Source organism: Cyprinus carpio, chromosome A19, assembly GCF_018340385.1.
Source record: "Cyprinus carpio isolate SPL01 chromosome A19, ASM1834038v1, whole genome shotgun sequence".
In the NCBI taxonomy this organism is placed as follows: Eukaryota; Metazoa; Chordata; class Actinopteri; order Cypriniformes; family Cyprinidae; genus Cyprinus; species Cyprinus carpio.
In genome coordinates, this window is record NC_056590.1 from 3,780,902 (window position 1) to 3,801,003 (window position 20,102).

At 40.2% G+C, this 20,102-nt stretch overlaps 1 protein-coding gene across 1 annotated transcript; it reads right to left on the reverse strand.

The window, feature by feature from the left end:
- Positions 1-284: 284 nt before the first annotated feature.
- Positions 285-19,775, reverse strand: LOC109069882 (vacuolar protein sorting-associated protein 52 homolog). The gene is given in 19 exon segments (XM_042776096.1): positions 285-1,084; positions 1,164-1,282; positions 2,161-2,272; positions 2,347-2,409; positions 2,492-2,599; positions 2,681-2,776; positions 4,749-4,872; positions 12,033-12,151; positions 12,318-12,473; positions 14,736-14,869; positions 15,020-15,077; positions 16,372-16,504; positions 17,034-17,134; positions 17,242-17,392; positions 17,486-17,661; positions 19,147-19,214; positions 19,382-19,457; positions 19,535-19,587; positions 19,691-19,775. Coding segments are annotated over 15 exon segments (1,794 nt in total). The 5' UTR covers positions 17,659-17,661; positions 19,147-19,214; positions 19,382-19,457; positions 19,535-19,587; positions 19,691-19,775; the 3' UTR covers positions 285-937.
- Between the last annotated feature and the right edge of the window lie 327 nt (positions 19,776-20,102).

The window sequence follows — 20,102 nt, forward strand, 5'->3', positions numbered from 1 at the left end:
TGAGTGTAGCAATAAATAAATAAATGAGCAATAAATGGTTCGGTTCCGCAGCTAAGTACAAGTTTGTATTATAACTAGCTTGTTATAACAATTTCATTTTGCTATTGTCAACTTAATCTTCTGTGAATTTAAACAGTTCAGTACTTTTAGTTCGACTTATTGCCTTGAAAAAAGTAATGAAGTACATTCAGTCATATCCAGCATTGTAAATAAATGACCTTAGCAAAAGTTCCTATTTATTTTTAATTTATTTTTTGCTTTAATTATGGGAATATTTCAGAGACTTTAATCTGATATCTTTTATTTTGAGACATGGAATGCTTTTCGTTGTTATAACTTTAATATGAGATCAGTGCCCACATACTTTCAGAGCAATGAGAAAAAAAGAAGAAAAAAAAAAAAACATCAGTTCATACACAAAAACATTTAGAGAAGCTGCAACTGAATTTACAGATTAAACCCTGAAAGAAATCAAACCATAATAAAGAAGAAATTACAAATGCAGCCAATGAAAGAAGAGCCCATAATCAGCAAATTTAAAAACAAAAGACTGACCAAACAATAAGATTAATGCTCAAAATACTGAACACTTCTTTACATCGACTGAAAGACAGCCTTTAAGCTTCAGCTCTAAACTGCAAAATATCATACTTTTAATGTCTTGTTTTCCAAAAAACAAACAAAAAAAACCTTTAAGACAAGCTACTTTCAGCTGATAGGGAAAACTGTTTAGGACTGTAAGATCGTTAACACTTTTATTCCTGAGTAAAATATACAAACCAAAACATCTGCCAGTGACACCAGAAAAAGCCGAGTACAGACTTCATGACTTTATTTACTTGATTTACCTAGTTCTGCTTATCAGGGAAATGCATCATGTTTTATGAATGTGTACATTGATTCTCAGGTTCCCCCGAAGAATGATTTACTGATGAGTTCAAAAGTTTGGTTTGTGTTTCTTGACTTCCACCATCAGGTGATGGAGGTTTATGAGCTCAGAGCGCACTGCCAGACTGCGAAACGTGGGCTGGGAGAGGACCTTATGGAAACCATGATAGTACTGGATGAGCTGGGTCAATGCTCCCTAGAGGACACAACCAGACAACAACTCATCAGTCTGACAGCACATTTATGAGCTACTTCATTACTTCACGAGGCTGTACCTGAATGATGCTGGTTCCATTCTTAAAGTTGGTGAAGGAACGCATGACATCTTGACTCAAGGCCTCCACAGACTGCTTCCAGGTGCTGGAGAAACCCCGCACCAGCTGCGTGATACGAGCTACACACACACACACACACACACACACACATGCAGGCGGTCGTTAAATCAGCACGCAGACACCAGACCTCTCTTCTGCTCCCCAGGGCTAGTCAAAAATACAGCAAGAGCTCTAATATTGTGCAATATTGTTACGATTAAAAAGAATGGCTTCTTATTAGTAGTAGTATTTTTATTTGTTTTTTTGTGATCAAAGCTAAATTTTTAAAGGACAATATTCATTTACAAATCATTCTAAAATGTTGGTTTGCTGCTCCAGAAAGAGCTGAAAATGGCTGTGCTGCTTAATGAAGGGTGGGCATTTTTTCATGATGAACAGTGAATTTATAAGTGTGTTTACTGTCATTCTTAACATTTTAATTCATCCCAGCTAAAGAAAAGGTGTTTTTTTATATATCTTTCCAAACAACAAGAACACAAATCTCCCTGATCCCAAACTTCTGAAGAGTAGCGTTCAGTAAGTGCTGAAGTGTGATGCTGAAGCTACTGTAATGTAACTCTAATAATGAGATGAGTTCATTCATGATGAGGTGATCACCACTTATACTAAATATGAGGCAACAAGATCTGGATTTGTCAAATATAATAATTGAAATATTTGTAATATAGTAAAAATATAACGTGAAATAGAATATTTAGAATAGCTTTTGTTTTATACGAATGTTTATTTGCTCAGAAGTTAAAGCTGAAGAGTGTATTTTATGTTAAAATGCTTGTGCTATCAGGTTTGGAACGACATGATGGTGAGTAAAAGACGACAGGATTTTAGACGGGACTAGTCCTATATAATATCGCTATATATTTTTAAATGCATCACTCGGTTAAAGACACTAGGATGCAGCAGTATGACAAACCTCAACAGAGAAAACAGCACTCACCTTCATCGTTTCTGAGTTTATCAAGTTGCCCTTTCTCTATTAGTGCCTCGCTCTCCTTCACAAATGCAATCATGCCTCCAAACGGAGGTGAAAGAATCTCCTCTATAAACTCCTGTTCCACACAAACACACACAGGGTTACTCACGTTACACACTGTGAGCCGGTGCTCAGGATCTCAGATCGTACCTGTGTTCTGGCCAGCAGCAGCTGCTGGAAGCCCTCCACCTCTTTACTGTCGTCAGCTCCTCACTACCCCACACACACAAAAAAAAAAAAAAACCGTCACAGTGCGGTCTTAGCGGTTAGCGGCGTGTCTCGTGAGGAGCCTCACCATGAGCACACCGAGCATCATGTCGTAGTTGTTGATGAGGAAGATGAGCTGGTCTCGTCTAGAGGGAAACTCAGCCGCCATCTTCAGCACAAAGTTCTCCACCTCCACCTGAAACCAGATCACGTATCATGTCAGCTTTCAGCGTGAGCCGCTCTACGTCAGGAGGACACAGAGGGGCTTCGTTCTCACCTGCAGCTGTCCCAGAAGAGTATGGGTCCTCTCGTTGGGAAAGGTTTGGTTTATGCTGACAACAGCAGAGGAGAATTCAGCATAGCGGCGTGTGATCTACACAAACACCAAGAAAAACAGACCACATATATTCCACACACACTATATATATACTGTATATGAACCAGAGAACTATAGTGACATGAGTCTGCAGCAGTGTGTTCTCTCAAGACCATCAATGGATGGGAGAAAGAAACAGTCTAACTGTATCAGTACATCTAGAGAAATATATATATATATATAAAAAATCACTCTTAATTTATTTTGTTTATTATTTTATTTTACAAACTTTTTTAATTTTAAACTAATAAAAAATTAAAAATTTTAAACTAATAAAAGGCAATAACACTATTATAACTATTATTTATTAATTGTATTTTTATAGTTATGTTTAATGAGTAACACTATGTGCAGTGTGAGGACCAAACCAAATCTCCAGGGGCGGTTGCACCAGCTGCACGTATAGACGGTTGTAAGACTAGACTGGACGTAAAATGCACTTTAAGTCGTGCGTAGAATTTCTACCCGTTGCACCATCTCGGCGTATGCTACATCTGAGACTAAATCTTACGCCTAGTCAGAGGTAGGTGTAAAGTGAAATCTCATGATTAGCTAGGACATTATTTGTTTTTAGGATTCATGTCTGTTAGTTCATTCTTACTGCAGACGTGAACTGTAATGTTTATGGTCTTTTTGGGCAGGATAAGTGATATCAATCACGAAGCTCAGTGTAGAATATAGCCTATATCACACTGTTGACAGTAACTGAATACAAAATATATATCTGTACAGCATGTAATAATTATGCAGTAAAATATTACATATGACCTGGGATTATTAAAAGAAACTGAACCGTTTGACATCTGCTTGGAAGGACAGTGTAAATGCTTGGAAATATTTCACGTCTTTAATTCCATTCATTATTTGTAGCATGCCTGCCATCCAATAGTCACAATATATTTTGTGCTTTGTTACTTTTAATCAGAAATAAAAGATCAGCAATCAGATTTTGCTTTCAAATATTTTCACAAAATACCAACTATAAACGTGTTTTATCCAAAACCAACAAAAACATTAAATTAAAATTAAAATTAAATTAAATTAAATTTATGCATTTAGCAGACGCTTTTATCCAAAGCGACTTAGAGTGCATTCAGGCTATCAATTTTTACCCATCATGTGTTCCCGGGGAATCGAACCCCCAACCTTGCGCTTGTTAACGCAATGCTCTACCACTTGAGCTACAGGAGCACTAGCTCCTGAAAGATGCCAGTAAAACACAACATGTCACATAAAGTCTCATTTACCTCAGGAAAGACATTAATTGCAGCCCTTACCAAAAAAAAAAAAAATAACTCTAGAGAGAAGCATTGTATTACATTTATTATATTTTACTTAACCTTCATGAAATCTGCAATGGGAATGTGCAGGGAGACTTCAGATATAAAAACGCGGACTTGTTAGGAAATGTTTATTCAATCATGTGAAATCATGGCGCGGTGGCTTCACATGGTATGTCTTGAGCAATTCAGTTCTATATTAGTAGTTGTAGGCATTGCAGTGTGAACGTCATCTCAGCTAGATCTATAACGACGGGAGAATGTGTCGGCATGGACACGCGTTGTCTACGCCTGGCGTAGTTGCACCTGATCATAGTTTCAGTTGGTTGCAACAGGTGTAAATATCTATCGTAAGCTGGATGTTGCAAAGTCCAACGTAGGGCTTACACCCAGCTTTTTTATGTCTAGCTGGTGCAACCGGCCCCAGGTGCTCACATGAGAACCAGACCCAAAAACTTGTGTGCCCCCTGCTAATAAGCAACCAGTTAATAGTGAGAACTGGTCCCTAAACTGAAGTGTTACCAAAGTGATGATCAGTGGTTGATTAAGAGCAGTTCCTCCTTGGGCCATTTCTAAAATCCACCGACATCTTATCATAACTCTTATACTGAATGAGTGGATTTTGTGTAAAATAAGTGAGTGAGTGAGTGAGTGAGAGAGAGTGTGTGTGTGTGTGTGAGGATACACACATAATGTGGTCTGGTGTCCAGCACACCCAGTTTCTGAGGATCAGTGTTTCGAATGCTCTGGATGTTCATCTCCAAAATCAGCTCAAATCTGGGCCACAGCAGCTCCAGCACAGCCTCCCAGTACCTGCACACACACACACAGACGGCATACACAAAGACACATCAAACACAGAAAGGCAGCACGATGATCACATTTCCAGATGCCCGGATTCTCCTGACTGTTTAAATGGAAGCAGCTACACACTTCTCTCTCATACCGTGACTTACACAAAACAGAGAAATGTTGCTGACTGGATTTTGGGATGTGAGCACGTCACAAGCTCTTGTTCACAAATCGACTTCTGATATAAAACATTTACATTTACATTTAATCATTTAGCAGACGCTTTTATCCAAAGCGACTTACAAATGAGAACAATAGAAACAATCAGATCAACAATAGAACAACAACAGTATACAAGTGCTATGACAAGTCTCAGTTAGTCTAGCACAGAACACGTAGCCAGGGTTTTATTTTTATTTTTTTAAGAATATGATAGACAAGAAAAAGAAAAGGTAAGTACTAGTATTAGTTGGTTAAGTGCAGACAAAAAAGATGAGTCTTTAGATGTTTTTTGAAAATGAGTAAAGACTCAGCTGTTCGAATTGAGATCGGGAGTTCATTCCACCAGCTGGGCACAGTCCAGGAAAAGGTCCGTGAGAGTGATTTTGAACCTCTTTGGGATGGCACCACACAAGGCGTCGTTCACTTGCAGAGCGCAAACTTCTGGAGGGCACATAAGATTGAACTAATGAGTTTAGGTAAGTTGGTGCCATGCCAGTGGTCGTCTTGTAGGCAAGCATCAGTACCTTGAATTTGATGCGAGCGGCTACTGGTAGCCAGTGTAACCTGATGAGGAGACGAGTAACATGGGCTGTTTTTGGCTCATTGAAGAGATTTCAATGAGCCAAATTGGCTCATTTTGGCTCATTTTTGATAGTACATGCAGGAAGGCCCGCCAGGAGAGCATTACAATAGTCCAGTCTGGAGAGAACAAGAGCTTGGACAAGAAGTTGGGTGGCTTGCTCTGACAGGAAGGGTCTGATCTTCCTAATGTTGTATAAGGCAAATCTACAGGACTGGGTCATTTTAGCAATATGGTCTGTGAAGCTGAACTGATGATCCATCAAACTCCTAGGTTTCTGGTTGTCCTAGAAGGAGTTATGGTTGACGAACCCAGCTGTATAGAAAAGTTGTGATGAAACGATGGGTTAGCTGGAACCACAAGCAGTTCAGTCTTAGTAAGGTTGAGCTGAAGGTGATGGTCATTCATCCAGCTAGAAATGTCACTCAGACAGGCTGAAATGCGAGCAACTACCATCGGGTCATCTGGTTGGAACGAGAAGTAGAGTTGAGTGTCATCAGCATAGCAGTGATAGGAAAAGCCATGCTTCTGAATGACAGATCCTAATGACGTCATGTAGATGGAGAAAAGAAGTAGACCAAGCACTGAGCCTTGAGGAACCCCAGTAGCAAGTTGTTGTGACTTAGAAACTTCACCCCTCCAAGACACCATGAAGGATCTATCAGAAAGGTAGGAGTTAAGCCACTGGAGTGCGGTTCCAGAGATGCCCATCTTTCTGAAGGTGGACAGGAGAATCTGGTGATTAACGGTGCCAAAAGCAGCAGACAGGTCCAGCAAAATGAGTACTGAGGATTTTGAAGCTGCTCTTGCCAGTCGCAGGGCTTCAGTAACCGAGAGCAGGGCAGTCTCAGTTGATTGGCCGCTTTTAAAGCCAAATTGGTTGCTGTCCAGGAGGTTGTTCTGTAGCATTTATTTTGTTGTAAACACTAGGGATGGGTATCGTTAAGGTTTTAACGGTATTACTACTCTTACCTCTACTGCTTATCGATCCAGTACTTTAACGGTATTCTTATCAGTACTTTTGTGTATATAAATAAATACATAAATAAATAAATAAAGTATGTGAAGAAGTTTGGTTCATTGTTTTTTTAAATTGAGTTTCTGCCAAAATCAGTATTGTATCTGGTCGGTATTGAAAAGTCATTTTTTAATTTTACGCAAAATGCGATATCCACGGAGTTATGGTCATGTTTTCTCCCTTTCTTTCCAAACCATGACAAACGCCAGTCTTCCTTCTCTGCAGAATGCGATATATCCGCTCAACCAATCACAGCGCACCATTCCATGCACTCTAGACAGTAATGGAGGCGCTCTGAATACAACCGGCATCCTAGTTTTCCTCATCTACTTTGTGATCAACAAACAAACTTAGGGCTGCACGATAAATCGCATGTGATTGTCATGCGCATCTCATCAGTAAAGCTGGTTCTGTGATTAATAGTTAATCTCCATCACGTGCTTTCAGGTGGATACACAGAGCCGTATTGCACTGAGCAGTACGGTATAGTACAGTATGATTCGGTACGGATAACCCTGATCAGGCTTGCGTTTCCACAGTCAATAGTACCCTTCTTGGTAGGCGTGGTGTATGCCAGAAAGTAGCGATCGACACTAAAGCGCGACAATAAGCTCAACTCTGCCTCTTGTTGTTAAATGTCAGTTTTAATGAACAATAATAGCCATTATAAAAGTATATGTGCATAGTATAATAGGCTTATATAAGAGAAAATAAAGACAAAAGCAAATAGTTCAGTCAAACGTATGCTTCAAAGTCAGCACTGTACAGTAAAGTTCAAACTAAATATATAATGTTTAGTTTATTTTGTGCTCAGTCAAAACAATATGATTTTTTCAGATATTTTTTTCATGGCGGCGCGACCGATGCTTGCTCGGCCTCTGCGGACAACGGCTTTTCAGTGCAACAGTTATTACCCTGTAAATCTAATGGGCGAAAGTTTGTTTACAGTCGTGACTTTATGATGGATAACAGAGAGCGTGGTGGTCGGCTGGTAGACCGGTATTTAACAGAACGGCTGGAAAAACTTGGATTCTACACCAAAGCTATACAGAGGACACACCTGTATCAACTGGAGCCCTCGCGGAGAAGTAGTACCATCGGCGACGCTGTGACAGGACACGCAAGCGAGGAAAGAGAGCGGGTGTAAGAGCGAAGCTGAGAGCTAATCCAAACAATCCAGCCATCCCGTCAGTCCTGTTAGCAAACCTCCGGTCCCTTGATAATTAGATGGACGATTTAAGACTTTGGAGATGGCTGCAGCGTGAAGTAAGAGACTGTTCTGTTTACATTTTTTCAGAGACATGGTTGACAGCTGGTGGGGCTAACACTCCACAGAGCAGACAGAGTAACACCATCAACTGGGAAACTGTTTACACAACAACTCAGGGTGCTCGGATGCGAGAGTGATCCTAAAATCCTGTTCTTCAGATGCAGAGCAAATGGTTGTCGAGTGCAGACCCTTTTACTTACCACGCAAACTGACAGCTATTATCATTATAGCAGTGTATGTCCCTCCAAGTGCTGATGTCAAACAGGCAATGGGAGAACTTTAGAATACATTCAGTCAATTACAGACTTCTTATCCCGATGCAATTTGCATCATTGCTGGGGATTTTAATAAGGCCAACCTTAAGACCACTCAACCTACCTACCAACAACATGCTTACAGGCCGCGGTTGAGAAAAAATACACTGGACCATCCTACTTATGGCCTACATACAACCACCTAACTACAACACATACACCCAGACAGATCTGACCACTTAACTGTCCTACTTATGGCCTGCGTACAGGCCGCGGTTGAGAAGAGAGCCACCCACAGTAAAGGAATTCAGAGTGTGGCCACAGGAGGCCATTCCATCTTTACAAGGTTGCTTTGAATGCGCACAGTGGAGCATCTTTAAGGATGCTGCAATATCTGGTGACTGTATAGACCTGGAGGAATACACAGAAGATGCAATATGCAAGGACCAACTTGAAAAAATGCTCCTTACTGAGGCTCCCCGATGCTGCATTCAGGTCTGGTGACACAGTGAGTATGCAAGAGCAAGGACCAACTTGAAAAAAGGCATTCGCCAGGCAAAAAAGGCCTTTGGGATAAAGTTGTCCACTCAGTTCACCAACACCAAGGACACAAGGGATTTCAAGTGGCCACTGGCCATAAGCCTACAGCAAAGACAATGGACAATGACCCCTCTCTTCCTGATGTCCTCAATGGATTTTCTTCTCAGTTTGAGGTTAAAAACACCAGACTGCACACACGCAGGAACAGTCTTCTGTTCAACAGGCACTGCAGTTGACAGTAGACAGCGTCAAGAGGGTCTTTACTAAGATCAACCCACGGAAGGCTGCTGGGCCTGACCAGATCGCAGGTTGTGTGCTAAAAGGCTGTGCAGAGCAATTAAAGGATGTTTTTGTGATATATTTAACATCTCTCTCCAGGCCAGTGTACCCACCTGTCTAAAAAGCTCCATTATTATCCCACTCCCAAAAAAGTCCAATCCATCCTCAATGAACGACTATCGTCCAGTAGCCTTGACCCCCTACTGTCATGAAGTGTTTTGACAGGCTAGGGATGAGTCACATCAGCTCTTGTCTCCCAACAATTCTGGACCCGCTTCAGTTCGTGTATAGAGTGAATCGCTCAACTGAGGATGCAATCTCCACCCTGCTCCACCTTACACTGACACACCTGGAGAACAACTATGCCAGGATTTTATTAATTGACTAATTACTTACCAATTAAATCAGCATTTAATACCATCTTGCCTCAACAATTGGTGGAAAAGATGTTGCTGCTGGGTCTGGATTCAGGAGTGTGTAGGTGGATTATGAACTTTCTGACAGAGAGACAACAGACAGTCAGAGTTGGCAGTTTAACATATAAAACAATAACTGTGAGCACAGGTATGCCACAAGGGTGTGTTCTGATTCCTCTATTGTTCACACTGCTGACATATGACTGTACTGCCAGTTTTAACAGCAACCTTGTCATCAAGTTCGCAGATGATACCACTGTTGTCAGCCTTATTACTGAAAATGATGAGTCAGCATACAGGGTAGAGGTGGAGAAACTCACAGCCTGGTGCACAATGCATAACTTGGCCCTCAATACCAACAAGACAAAGGAGAAAGTCATAGACTTGATCTCCATCTCCCTCTAACCATAAACAGCTCTGAGGTGGAGAGGGCCAAAGCACCAAGTTTTTAGGGATCCATCTGACCGACAAGCTGACTACCAGAGACAACACATTAGCTGTCATCAAGAAGACCCAACAATGCCTTCACTATCTTCGAAGGCTGAAGAAAGTGGAACTTCTCATCCCAGCCATGACCCTGTTTTACAGAGGGACAGCTGAGAGCCTGTTGACCTATTGTATCTTGTCCTGCTTAGGCAGCTGTACAGACACAATCTCAGCGCTGTGTGCATATAGTTTTCAATAGTTTTACCTCGTATCTTCTTATTTATAATCCTTAGAAGAAATAAAAAATGAAATTAGCTTAATATCACAGCCACAAGCCTAAAATGTAAACAGATGTTTGAATGTTTAGTTCTCTCCTCTATCACGATTAAACAGGGCTTTCGAATGCGAATAGCAAAATGCATCATTGACAAATGTCTGAATATTACTGCATAAAAAAAAAACAGCTGGAGACTAGAATTTGCATAGAATTTGCAAGTACCAACAGCAGAACTGTTAACATCAGAGATTATCAATACCACTCTAAATTTAGCCCTGGGGCCCATTTAATACTGGTTTTGGGGCGGTACCCATCCCTAGTAACACTGGATAAAGCTCACTCTAAAGCCAAACATGCTGAAGACTAGCGATGCAAAAACGATCAACTGTTTCTTCTCAAAACTCATCTCCACCACTGACACACATTAAAAAGGCTGGCCGAATTCTCTCTCTTTGTAACTACAAAGGGGTTTCCCAGCACTGGTGAAATAAAGATGCTAAAGGACAAGTCTGAGGTCAGTATAGTGCAAAAGTCTTGACTAAAAGACTGTAAAAAGTCTTACATATGCAAGTGAGTGTGTGCCTATTAGGAGTGAGAACCGGTTAAACACGTTCGCCCTCGTCGCGTCACCTGTGTAACAGACTGTTATGATTTGTTTTGCTAATGTTAGAAGATTGATGGCATGTAAAGTGCATCAGGTTACACTTTATTTTACAGTACGTGTGCATACAGTGGACCTACCCATGGAAGTACTGAGTAGTACAAGCTAACTACATGGTTTAAGATACGGTTTAGTAGTAGGTTCAGGGTTAGTACCTAGTTAATACCCAGTTATTGTAGATGCTCTAATGAGTACACAGTATGTACACGTGGAACAGGACCGTAAAATAAAAAGGGCTACTGAACTCTGAACTGAACTGAATTCTGCTCAGTGTTCTCGGTTATAAACAGATCAAACAGACAACCAGAAGTAGTTACACTAACTGTAACCATGGTGGCAGAAGTAGTATAAATGTTATTAAATTATTGATTTCAGGGCTTGTACAACCTTTGAGAGAGAAATTCCAGCACTTTTCAGTGACTTTAAAGTATTCCCAGCATTCTAAAGCTCAGAAAATGATCCAGTTTAAATGTTATTTTAATAGGATAATCAAAATATACTTCATGGTAAACAAACACTTATTAAAATGAAAAAACATCAAATTATCACTATAACCAGTAGATGGCAGCAGAGGAGCACTTATTGGCTTATTAGTCATTCATCTCTACTTTTTGTTTTATATTTTGGTCTTAAAAAGTAACTATTATAAAACATCAACTCATCAAGAAATCTAGTTTTGCTCTTTTTTTGTGTATGAAATAAGAAAAGTCACAAAGTGCCTTGAAAAACAAACTTTTCAGTTTGTGACCGAATCACATCAAGAGCGCTCCTTTTATAATCACTGAAGTTGTCAGTCAGTTCCATATAAAACTACAGAAGAATAATGGTACATTAAAGACTAGAATATATGAATTTTCTACATAAAAATTATATTTTGCACATTTCTGTTGATAAAAGTAAATTTTGTGTGCTTCCCAACTCAAGCTCAGTGCTGTACTGTTAAATGTGCATTACCAAGAAATAAACATGTAATATTATTAGTAAGTGCACTTATATAAGAGTCTGGAGCCCTGGATATGTTGGCACTGATAGCCCCGCGCTTTCCTGTCTGATCTTACTGTCCCATCCAATAAATGACACACGTGCATGGGTGAACTGATAAATACGACCCATATCATGGATTTAGTAAGCACATGAAGTGTCATTTTGTGCTGTAACACTACAGACGCAGTGTGCATGAATGAGAGCAGACTACTGTCCTCTACATCTTGTGTGTCTGTGATGACAGAGGGACTGACTTGTCGAGCGCAGGGATGTTCCTCTTGACTGTGATGGCTCTGAAGCGCAGAATGATGTGAATGCAGAGAAACACCGCAATACTGTCGTAACAGTCTGACAGGTATGTGGACAGATTCTTCTGCAGACAGAGAAGAGAGACAAAGATGAGAATGGAGAATGTCTAATAAAAAAACTATTACAAACTATAATAATAACAATGTCGATTTTGTTAGCAAATTACACCACTAGAACAACAAAAACTATGGGAATATCATATCAAATTAATGATAAGGGAGTGACTGTACCAGGAACATGCTGAGTGTTTTTCCCATAATGCTGTTGAACAAATCCAGAGCAGAGTTTCCAGCCACCATGAAGAAGTCCGAGAGGAAGAGGAACTCTCGACAGCCGTTATCCAGCAGAGCGTAGTGCTGACTGCGGAAGAGCGTTTCGTACGGGTACTGACCGAGACAGAGACAGACGGATCAGGACTGAACACACAGAGAGTGCATCTCAGGGGCTCAGTCCCTCTTGCATTTCATAACTGAACACACGAATCAAGAAAAGCTTCCATTTTTGTTTTATGTCCACAGTTTTTCCAATGAAAAAATAAATACATAAATAAATAATGGAGGATAGGGGTGTAACGGTACACGTATTCGTACTCAACATTTCGGTACAGGTCTCTCGGTTCGGTGCACATGTGAACCGAACAAACACAGCGTTGTTTTAACCACTGCACGAGCAGAACTTCATTAGAAACTTCCAGTTTTATATACTGTATATACTTATATACTTTGATGAGAATCAAAGTCTCATCTTTCAAATTATGTCCTTTCTTTCAGGAAACAATAAATGTGGTTTTGACGCTCTTTATTCATTACAAATGTAATCGCACAATCAGTGTTTCAGCCACGGAAAAACGGCAATAAAACAGCTTGAAAACAAAACGTCACGTATCATTTCATTTCCCTCAGGCATTCATCAGTGTCCACAGCTCGTTAGTGCGTGATTAATGAAGTCTAGAAAAGAGCATTTCGCTAAATATTACACTATATACTCATTATATTTTACTCTATCTGTTAGTGATGTCTCATTATTTAATGTTTAAATAAATCTGTTATGAAGCGAGTTATGAGAGCCACTTTGTAAATTAATATTTCAACAACGAATAGAATTTGTATAATTTAGAAGTTAATTTAAAAACTGCATTATGTGCAATTTACATGTTTGCATACATGTATAAAAAAAAATAATTCATTTGAGTGTTAATTATATAAAAATAAATAGTAATTAAATTTAAGTTAGGGCTCTGTTGTTAACTGTAACCTTACAGTAATGTAAAAGGGCTCCTTAGAGGTTAGAGCAGAATCTGAGATGGACTTTTATCCTTAAGAAAGTTAAATTAATTTTATTTAAAGAAAGAGTGACTTGTTCAGTAAAGGACTGTTTAATATATAAAAAAGCAATTTTATGTTTAGTTTCTTCCCGCTGCTGTACCGACTCCATGCCGAACAGTGACGTCAATACCGAACCGTCATGTTTGTGTACCGTTACACCCCAGAAGAAGTGGACTGACCAATGACATAACTGTCCCACTGTAAACCATTTATCAGAGTCCCTGAACCGCACTCGCATTAAATCTGCTGCATCAGGAAGACTAAATTATTTATTTTCTCATGTAACAAGTAAACAAAAACAATTGATCAAAAAAAAATATTCGTAAATGAAATAAAATAAAAATATCAAAATAAATTAAACGAAACTAAACTAACAACAGTTATTGAAAAAACTAATTGAAATAAAATAGTTATCAAAAATAAATAATAGTTTTCGTAATTATTACGTTCTTCTCACCCCATGGTGGAAAAATATATGAGCTGTGTGGCGGTTTAGAGAAATACCTGTCAATGGTGCAACGTGGACGTGAGGTTGTCTGCAGAGACGCAAAGCGGTTTAAAGCAGATCCTGCACGCGTCCTGTTTGATAAACTCACACCTGCAGTACCCACTATCCCACAGCAGCACTAATTCTGCCTGCAAAAATAAGACTAAAATACTTATCTTCTGAACCGCACTCGCATTAAATCTGCTGCATCAGGAAGACTAAATTATTTATTTTCTCATGTAACAAGAAATTAAACCAACATCAGGCTTTGAGTCTGTGCTTTGAAGACAAACAGACAAGCAGCACAACATAATTAACAGAAAAAAAGACGAAAACACACGCAGCCTTTCTATAAACAATACAAAACTTTTGCCTACACCTTGTGAACAACCTGCCAGGCTATTTTAAACAAATTTACATAAATCACACGCTTTTAATTTTTCATAAATGAAAAGAACATATTTAAATATGCCTTGACTGTTAAACGCGATCGTCTCTCCTTAAACTCTGCAGTAGGCCTATAGGCTACGTGATCGTTGGTCCTTTAGAGAAGTACTAAAATTAAATTTGTATAGGCTACAGAAAGCGAGCAAAGAGCGCTCCCCAAACAAAAATCAACTCAAGCTTAAGTCTGAAGACTATAAAGAACATCTTCGACGGTCTTCAGACTGCAGAGTGTACAGACGAATAAGCTAGACGTCTGTGTCAAATAAAGTTCAAGTCTTTCTTTGGTCTGCACACTGCACTGCACACTAATTCTGCTAAACTTCAATTACTAAAACTGAAACTAAACTAAATAAAAACGAAACAGAAACAGAAAAAGCTCAGTGTCTCACTCTGGAGTCTCCTCTCTGAGCGGTGTGTGGGATCAGTATGGGCCCCTCCAGCTCCGCAGGACTCAGTACCGCCCCCCTCTGGCCAACAGTAAAAATAGTGTTCCTACTCTTGAGAGAAGGCTTGGAGAAAAAACCTGCTTAGCAGTTAAAGGAATCAACCACATTATAACGGCACAGCAGAAACACAAACGCCTTTCCCTACCAAACCCCTAAGAATATCTACTGATCATGAAGTAAGTGTGCTACTATAAGTGACTGTGGTCAGCCGGCGGTTTGAAGGATATCTTTTTTAGCTGTGTCCTCCACTCCCATCAGATCATCCTTATCTGCAACGTCTTCATACTGACAAAAAGAGAGAGAATGCAAAATTAAATATATATGCATCTACATACATACAGTTGCAATCAAAATTATTCAACTGCCTTGACCTACAAGACGTTCTGCTGCCGTGAACAAAATTATCTGAAAACAGTTTAACCAAGGCATCAGTAAATCATCAGAGCTTTGTGAAAGAAAGATAAAAGCCTACACAGTAAATCCAGGCATTAAAGATAAGGAGACTGGACCCTGAGAGCCAAAGCAGTGGTGCCTCAGATATGAGCCCAACTGGATATGAAGATTAAAAAGTACGTTCAGATGTATTATCAGCCTATTATTATTTTTACATGTACTTTTTTTAGCTGCATTTAGACTGCAGATCTCAGTGCCCCAATCAGATTTTTTGACAACCTGCTTACACCTTTCATTTAAAAGAGATCCATGTCTGATATCTGTATTTACACGACACCGGCTTGACGTGAAAAACACTTATCATGGCTCAGTGCATTAGACAGTGATATTAAAAGACCAAACTCTGCACACACTTTATTAATAAAGCATACTATGTATAGAAAAGCACATGAGTCCAGAATCATGAGTTAGAACTTGTTGTGCTTTTTTTTTTTTTATGATTTTTCTCGAACGAACAGAGTCTCCACAACAGTTAGCAATAGACTGAAGCACTCGTCTGATTGTGTGTGTGGAGCTGCCAGCACTGTTAACAGCTGCAACACACACACAGTTCAGCTCCAGAGCAGACTGCCTCTTATTTAACAAACGAACATCCGGATATCCGATCTGTGGCACATGGGAGGAAAACATCTGAATCGGGTCACTTGATCCATGTAATGCAAATGCAGCCTTTGGTTTTGCTCGTTTTTAACAACTCTAAAGGTCTTTACACACTGGGTTTGAAATTTTCACATGCGTTTTTCCATTTTTCGCATTCATCATCCTTTCCTATTAAAATGCATGCTACGGATGCGAAAACGCAGAAAATCGAACCTGATCCGAATTTTTTATGACAGACGAAAGTTTCGGAGGCAGTGTGTAAATGTGAAGGACACAACGTGAGGTCGTATTTATTTTTCAACGTGTGAAAATTTTGGATGAAAATTTCGTGCTCTGAAAACTCTGAAACTAGTAGAAGCGTTTGTTCAGCTACCAATGTGCAACAGGCCACCGGTGCTCTGCATTAAAGCCTGTTCTGCCCAGTTAGACAGGAAGTCACTGTTCGAGCAGCCTGTAAAGCAGCCAGCCGCAGCTTTAGAGGTCAATAAATATACTCTCAAACTCATCCAGAAGCACTGTCTGTCACCTGGACTTTCAGCAGTCTGCCACTGTAGGACTTGAAGTAACTGAAGTAGATTTTGCTCATGGTGTCCACATACTCGTCCCGGACCTCCTTAGCAACTGTCCTCTCATTGGCTAACAGGAACTGATAGAAAAACCTGCAGATGAGCAGAAACACATCCGTAATCAGTACAGCGCTTCTCACTCAACAGAAATGAGAAGTTAAAAGTAGTTCAAAGTGGAGAGAATGATATTTTACGGTGTTTCTATTAGATATTGTTCTTATTTGTTATGGTGTCGAGGGCAGGTCAGTCTCAAGAAATGAAGGCAAAGGATTTTTGGATTCACTTACTTTTGTCATTTCTTTTCAGAAAGGCTCCGTCAAACACAAGTAGGGAACAGGCATAGACTCTGGGGGACCACCGCCATGTGTGACGGACCAGTGGACAGCCAATATTATGATTATTAAAGATTAATTAATAACACACGATCTTTACATTCAGAGTATTGTGGAGTTTACTGTTACAGGGCTGAAGGAAAGAAATCCTACATGTGAGAAACAGCTTGTTTTAAAAGGTGACTGTCACAGCATAGTGGGGTTGAACTGAGAGGGCAGAGACGAAGTCAGATTCGGCCTTCTCTGAGAAATCTTTTGCTGCTTCTCATTATTCTAATGAAGCCACGCACCTGTACTTGAGTAGTGTGTTCTGAGGGATCTGGTAGTTGGTCATGGGCTTTCTGAAGGAGTAGATCTTCTGCAGGATGAACTCACGGATCTTTGAGACGGCCTGTAATCAGGATCAGAACAGAGGGAAAACTCAGTAGCGTTCATTTTCAATGCTTCTGTTCAATCAAGAATGCTGAGATCATTGTAGAATCTTTGATTTGCTCTGACTTTAATTTTGAGGCGATCTACGATGTCCTGTATGTCGGAGCAGGCGAGGGTTTCTTTGAAGCTGAGCTCTTTAGCGTAGTTGATCTTGCTGTTGAGCTCGTGAAGCTGCTCCAGAAACTCCTGCTCCGTCACAGGACTGTCCAGAATCACACTGAAACACACACACACACACACACACACTCACAGTTCTTCACTGAATGATTGAGAAGGTAAACCGCTGTCTGTAATGAGTGCGTGTGCTTACGAGATCATGGTGCTGGGGACGACCAGCTCGTCCACCAGCTGGCTGAGCTGACTGCGCACGGCCTGCCGGTTCTTCAGCCTCAGGTTCATGCTGACCGACTGCTGCTGCAGCGTCTGGATCTCGCTGCTGATGGACGACAGGTCGCTCTGGAAGCTGCTCAGCATGCCCTCCATTCGCTGGACACAGAGGAGCGCAGCAGCAAACTCAACACAGCTTAGTGAACAGTTTCGGAGAATTTGATGTTTCCCCATTCAAAGAGAGAGGATGCATGCCCGAGAGGCGTTTCAGAGATGGCCACAGAGTGACACGACTTGTCTTAAAAGGACTTTAATATTAAAGTAACGTTAGAGTTCATAAGCACAATGCTGCTTTGTTTACAGCGGTAACCAAGGAAACACTGTATCACTGCTGTTCATAAGCGCAGCTCTGCTTTGTTTACAGCGGTAACCAAGGAAACACTGTATCACTGCTGTTCATAAGCGCAGCTCTGTATCACTGTAACCAAGGAAACACTGTATCACTGCTTTCATAAGCGCAGCTCTGCTTTGTTTACAGCGGTAACCAAGGAAACACTGTATCACTGCTGTTCATCGCAGCTGCTGTCCGGTGAGCGCCACCTGCTGTCAGCGGTCCAAGGAAACACTTCTAAATTATACAGTCTAATTCAGTCAGTGACTCCACATCTCATTCAGCTCGTCTGCTGTTTCCTTCAGATATGTTTTGTATAGTTTCACAAAACTAAAGTCAGATCATTCTGTTTTTTCTTCAGATTTCTAAATTATACAGTCTAATTTAGATTAAAAACTGCTCATGCTGCATGTACACTGCATCTTTGTTTGGATCATGATTAAATCCAGTGGTTGCCTCTAAAGCCTTAGTTCGCTCATATTAAGAGATTTATTTTATTTGTGTAACTTGTTTGATTTGGGGCTTGTTTTAAAATTAAAGTTTTGTTATATTTCAATTTCACAAAGAAACGTGCAGCAAAAGCCTAATAAAACGACACCTTTTCATTTACTTTATAATGCCTTCAATCTCATTTTGTTAAAAAAAATCGTGATAAAATCGAATTGTGAAATCGAAATGGTGAATTGAGTCGTGAGTTGAGTGAATCGTTACATGCCTAATTAAGAACACCGCCTGTCTTCCAATCAGTGTTCTTTTAGAATCAATGAGATGCTACTACAGTTTTTATGAATATTTTCAATTAGATTTTAGTTTCATGTTAATATTCAAGTTTACTAGTTTTTGTTATTTTTAAAAATGTCTACATAGTTTTTTCAAATTATTTATATTTCACTTTTAGTTATATTAGAACATAAAGTTAAACTTAATCAAAATGAGAAATGTTGCCTTGGAAATGAACTAAAATAAAATAAGCTTATGATATTTATATTTTATTTCAGTAATTTGATATTAATAAAATTAGAAAAGAAAGAAAGAAAACTGTGCTTGTCAGTTGATTTCAGGCGGTCCTTAAGTGTGCAAAATCACTGATGAAGCAACAGCAAACGCTTCATAACTTCTGTCATGAGTAAATACATTCAATATAGACATACATACAAGTAACAAATAAAAGTGAACCATGCAGCTTTTCTTCTGAGTTATAGTTTGTGGAATTTGTGTTATTTATGTCAGAGTTTGTCAAAGCACACACTCACCTCCAGTATGGAGTCGCAGGCTGTGATCTGGTTGTGTAAAGAGGCAATATTCTGACTCTCTTTGATATCTGCACCAGCGCTACTGTTAAGGGTCTCTACAAACATCCGTGACAAACAGAGCAGGAGAAAAACATTCTGTGCAGAATCATAACGTTGACAGGAGGAAGCAGTTAAAGTAAAGATTTGTTTCTCTGGATGAGTGGACGTGTTTTGGTGCGATTCTAAGTATGGATACAGTCCTTGATTGATGCTTGTTCGATGCGCTGCAGCTCCGTCTCCACCTGTTTAGAGTACTGCCGCAGATCCACACCCTGACCACACAAACACATGAGACACACACACACACACACACACACACACACACATCAGCAGATCAGCTTCATCTCACCGTCCTGAGCGCCTCCTTCACCAGATCATCCTCCAGATTCGCTTGAATGTGAACTGAAAACAGTCAAACAACAAGGAACTTACTAGTGCATTCTGGGAATAAGCTCCCTGCACTTCCCTTAGCCAATGAAAACACGAAACCAAACACAGAACTCACTGTCCACCTCGTCCAGAATGAACTCATCTGTGGTGATGTCCAGATCCCCCAGATTCAGTGCAGGAGCCGCGTCAAAGTCAGACTTCTGCCGACACATGACAGAGACAGAGAGAGAGAGAGAGAGAGAGAGAGAGAGACAGAGAGAGAGACAGAGAGAGAGAGAGAGACAGAGAGAGAGAGAGAGAGAGAGAGAGAGAGAGAGAGAGAGAGAGAGAGAGAGAGAGAGAGAGAGAGAGAGAGAGAGAGAGAGAGAGAGAGAGAGAGAGAGAGAGAGAGAGAGAGAGAGAGAGAGAGAGAGAGAGAGAGAGAGAGAGAGAGAGAGAGAGAGAGAGAGAGAGAGAGAGAGAGAGAGACAGAGAGGGAGAGAGAGAGAGCATCAGTACAGACTCAAACACATTATCCCGAGAGCAGA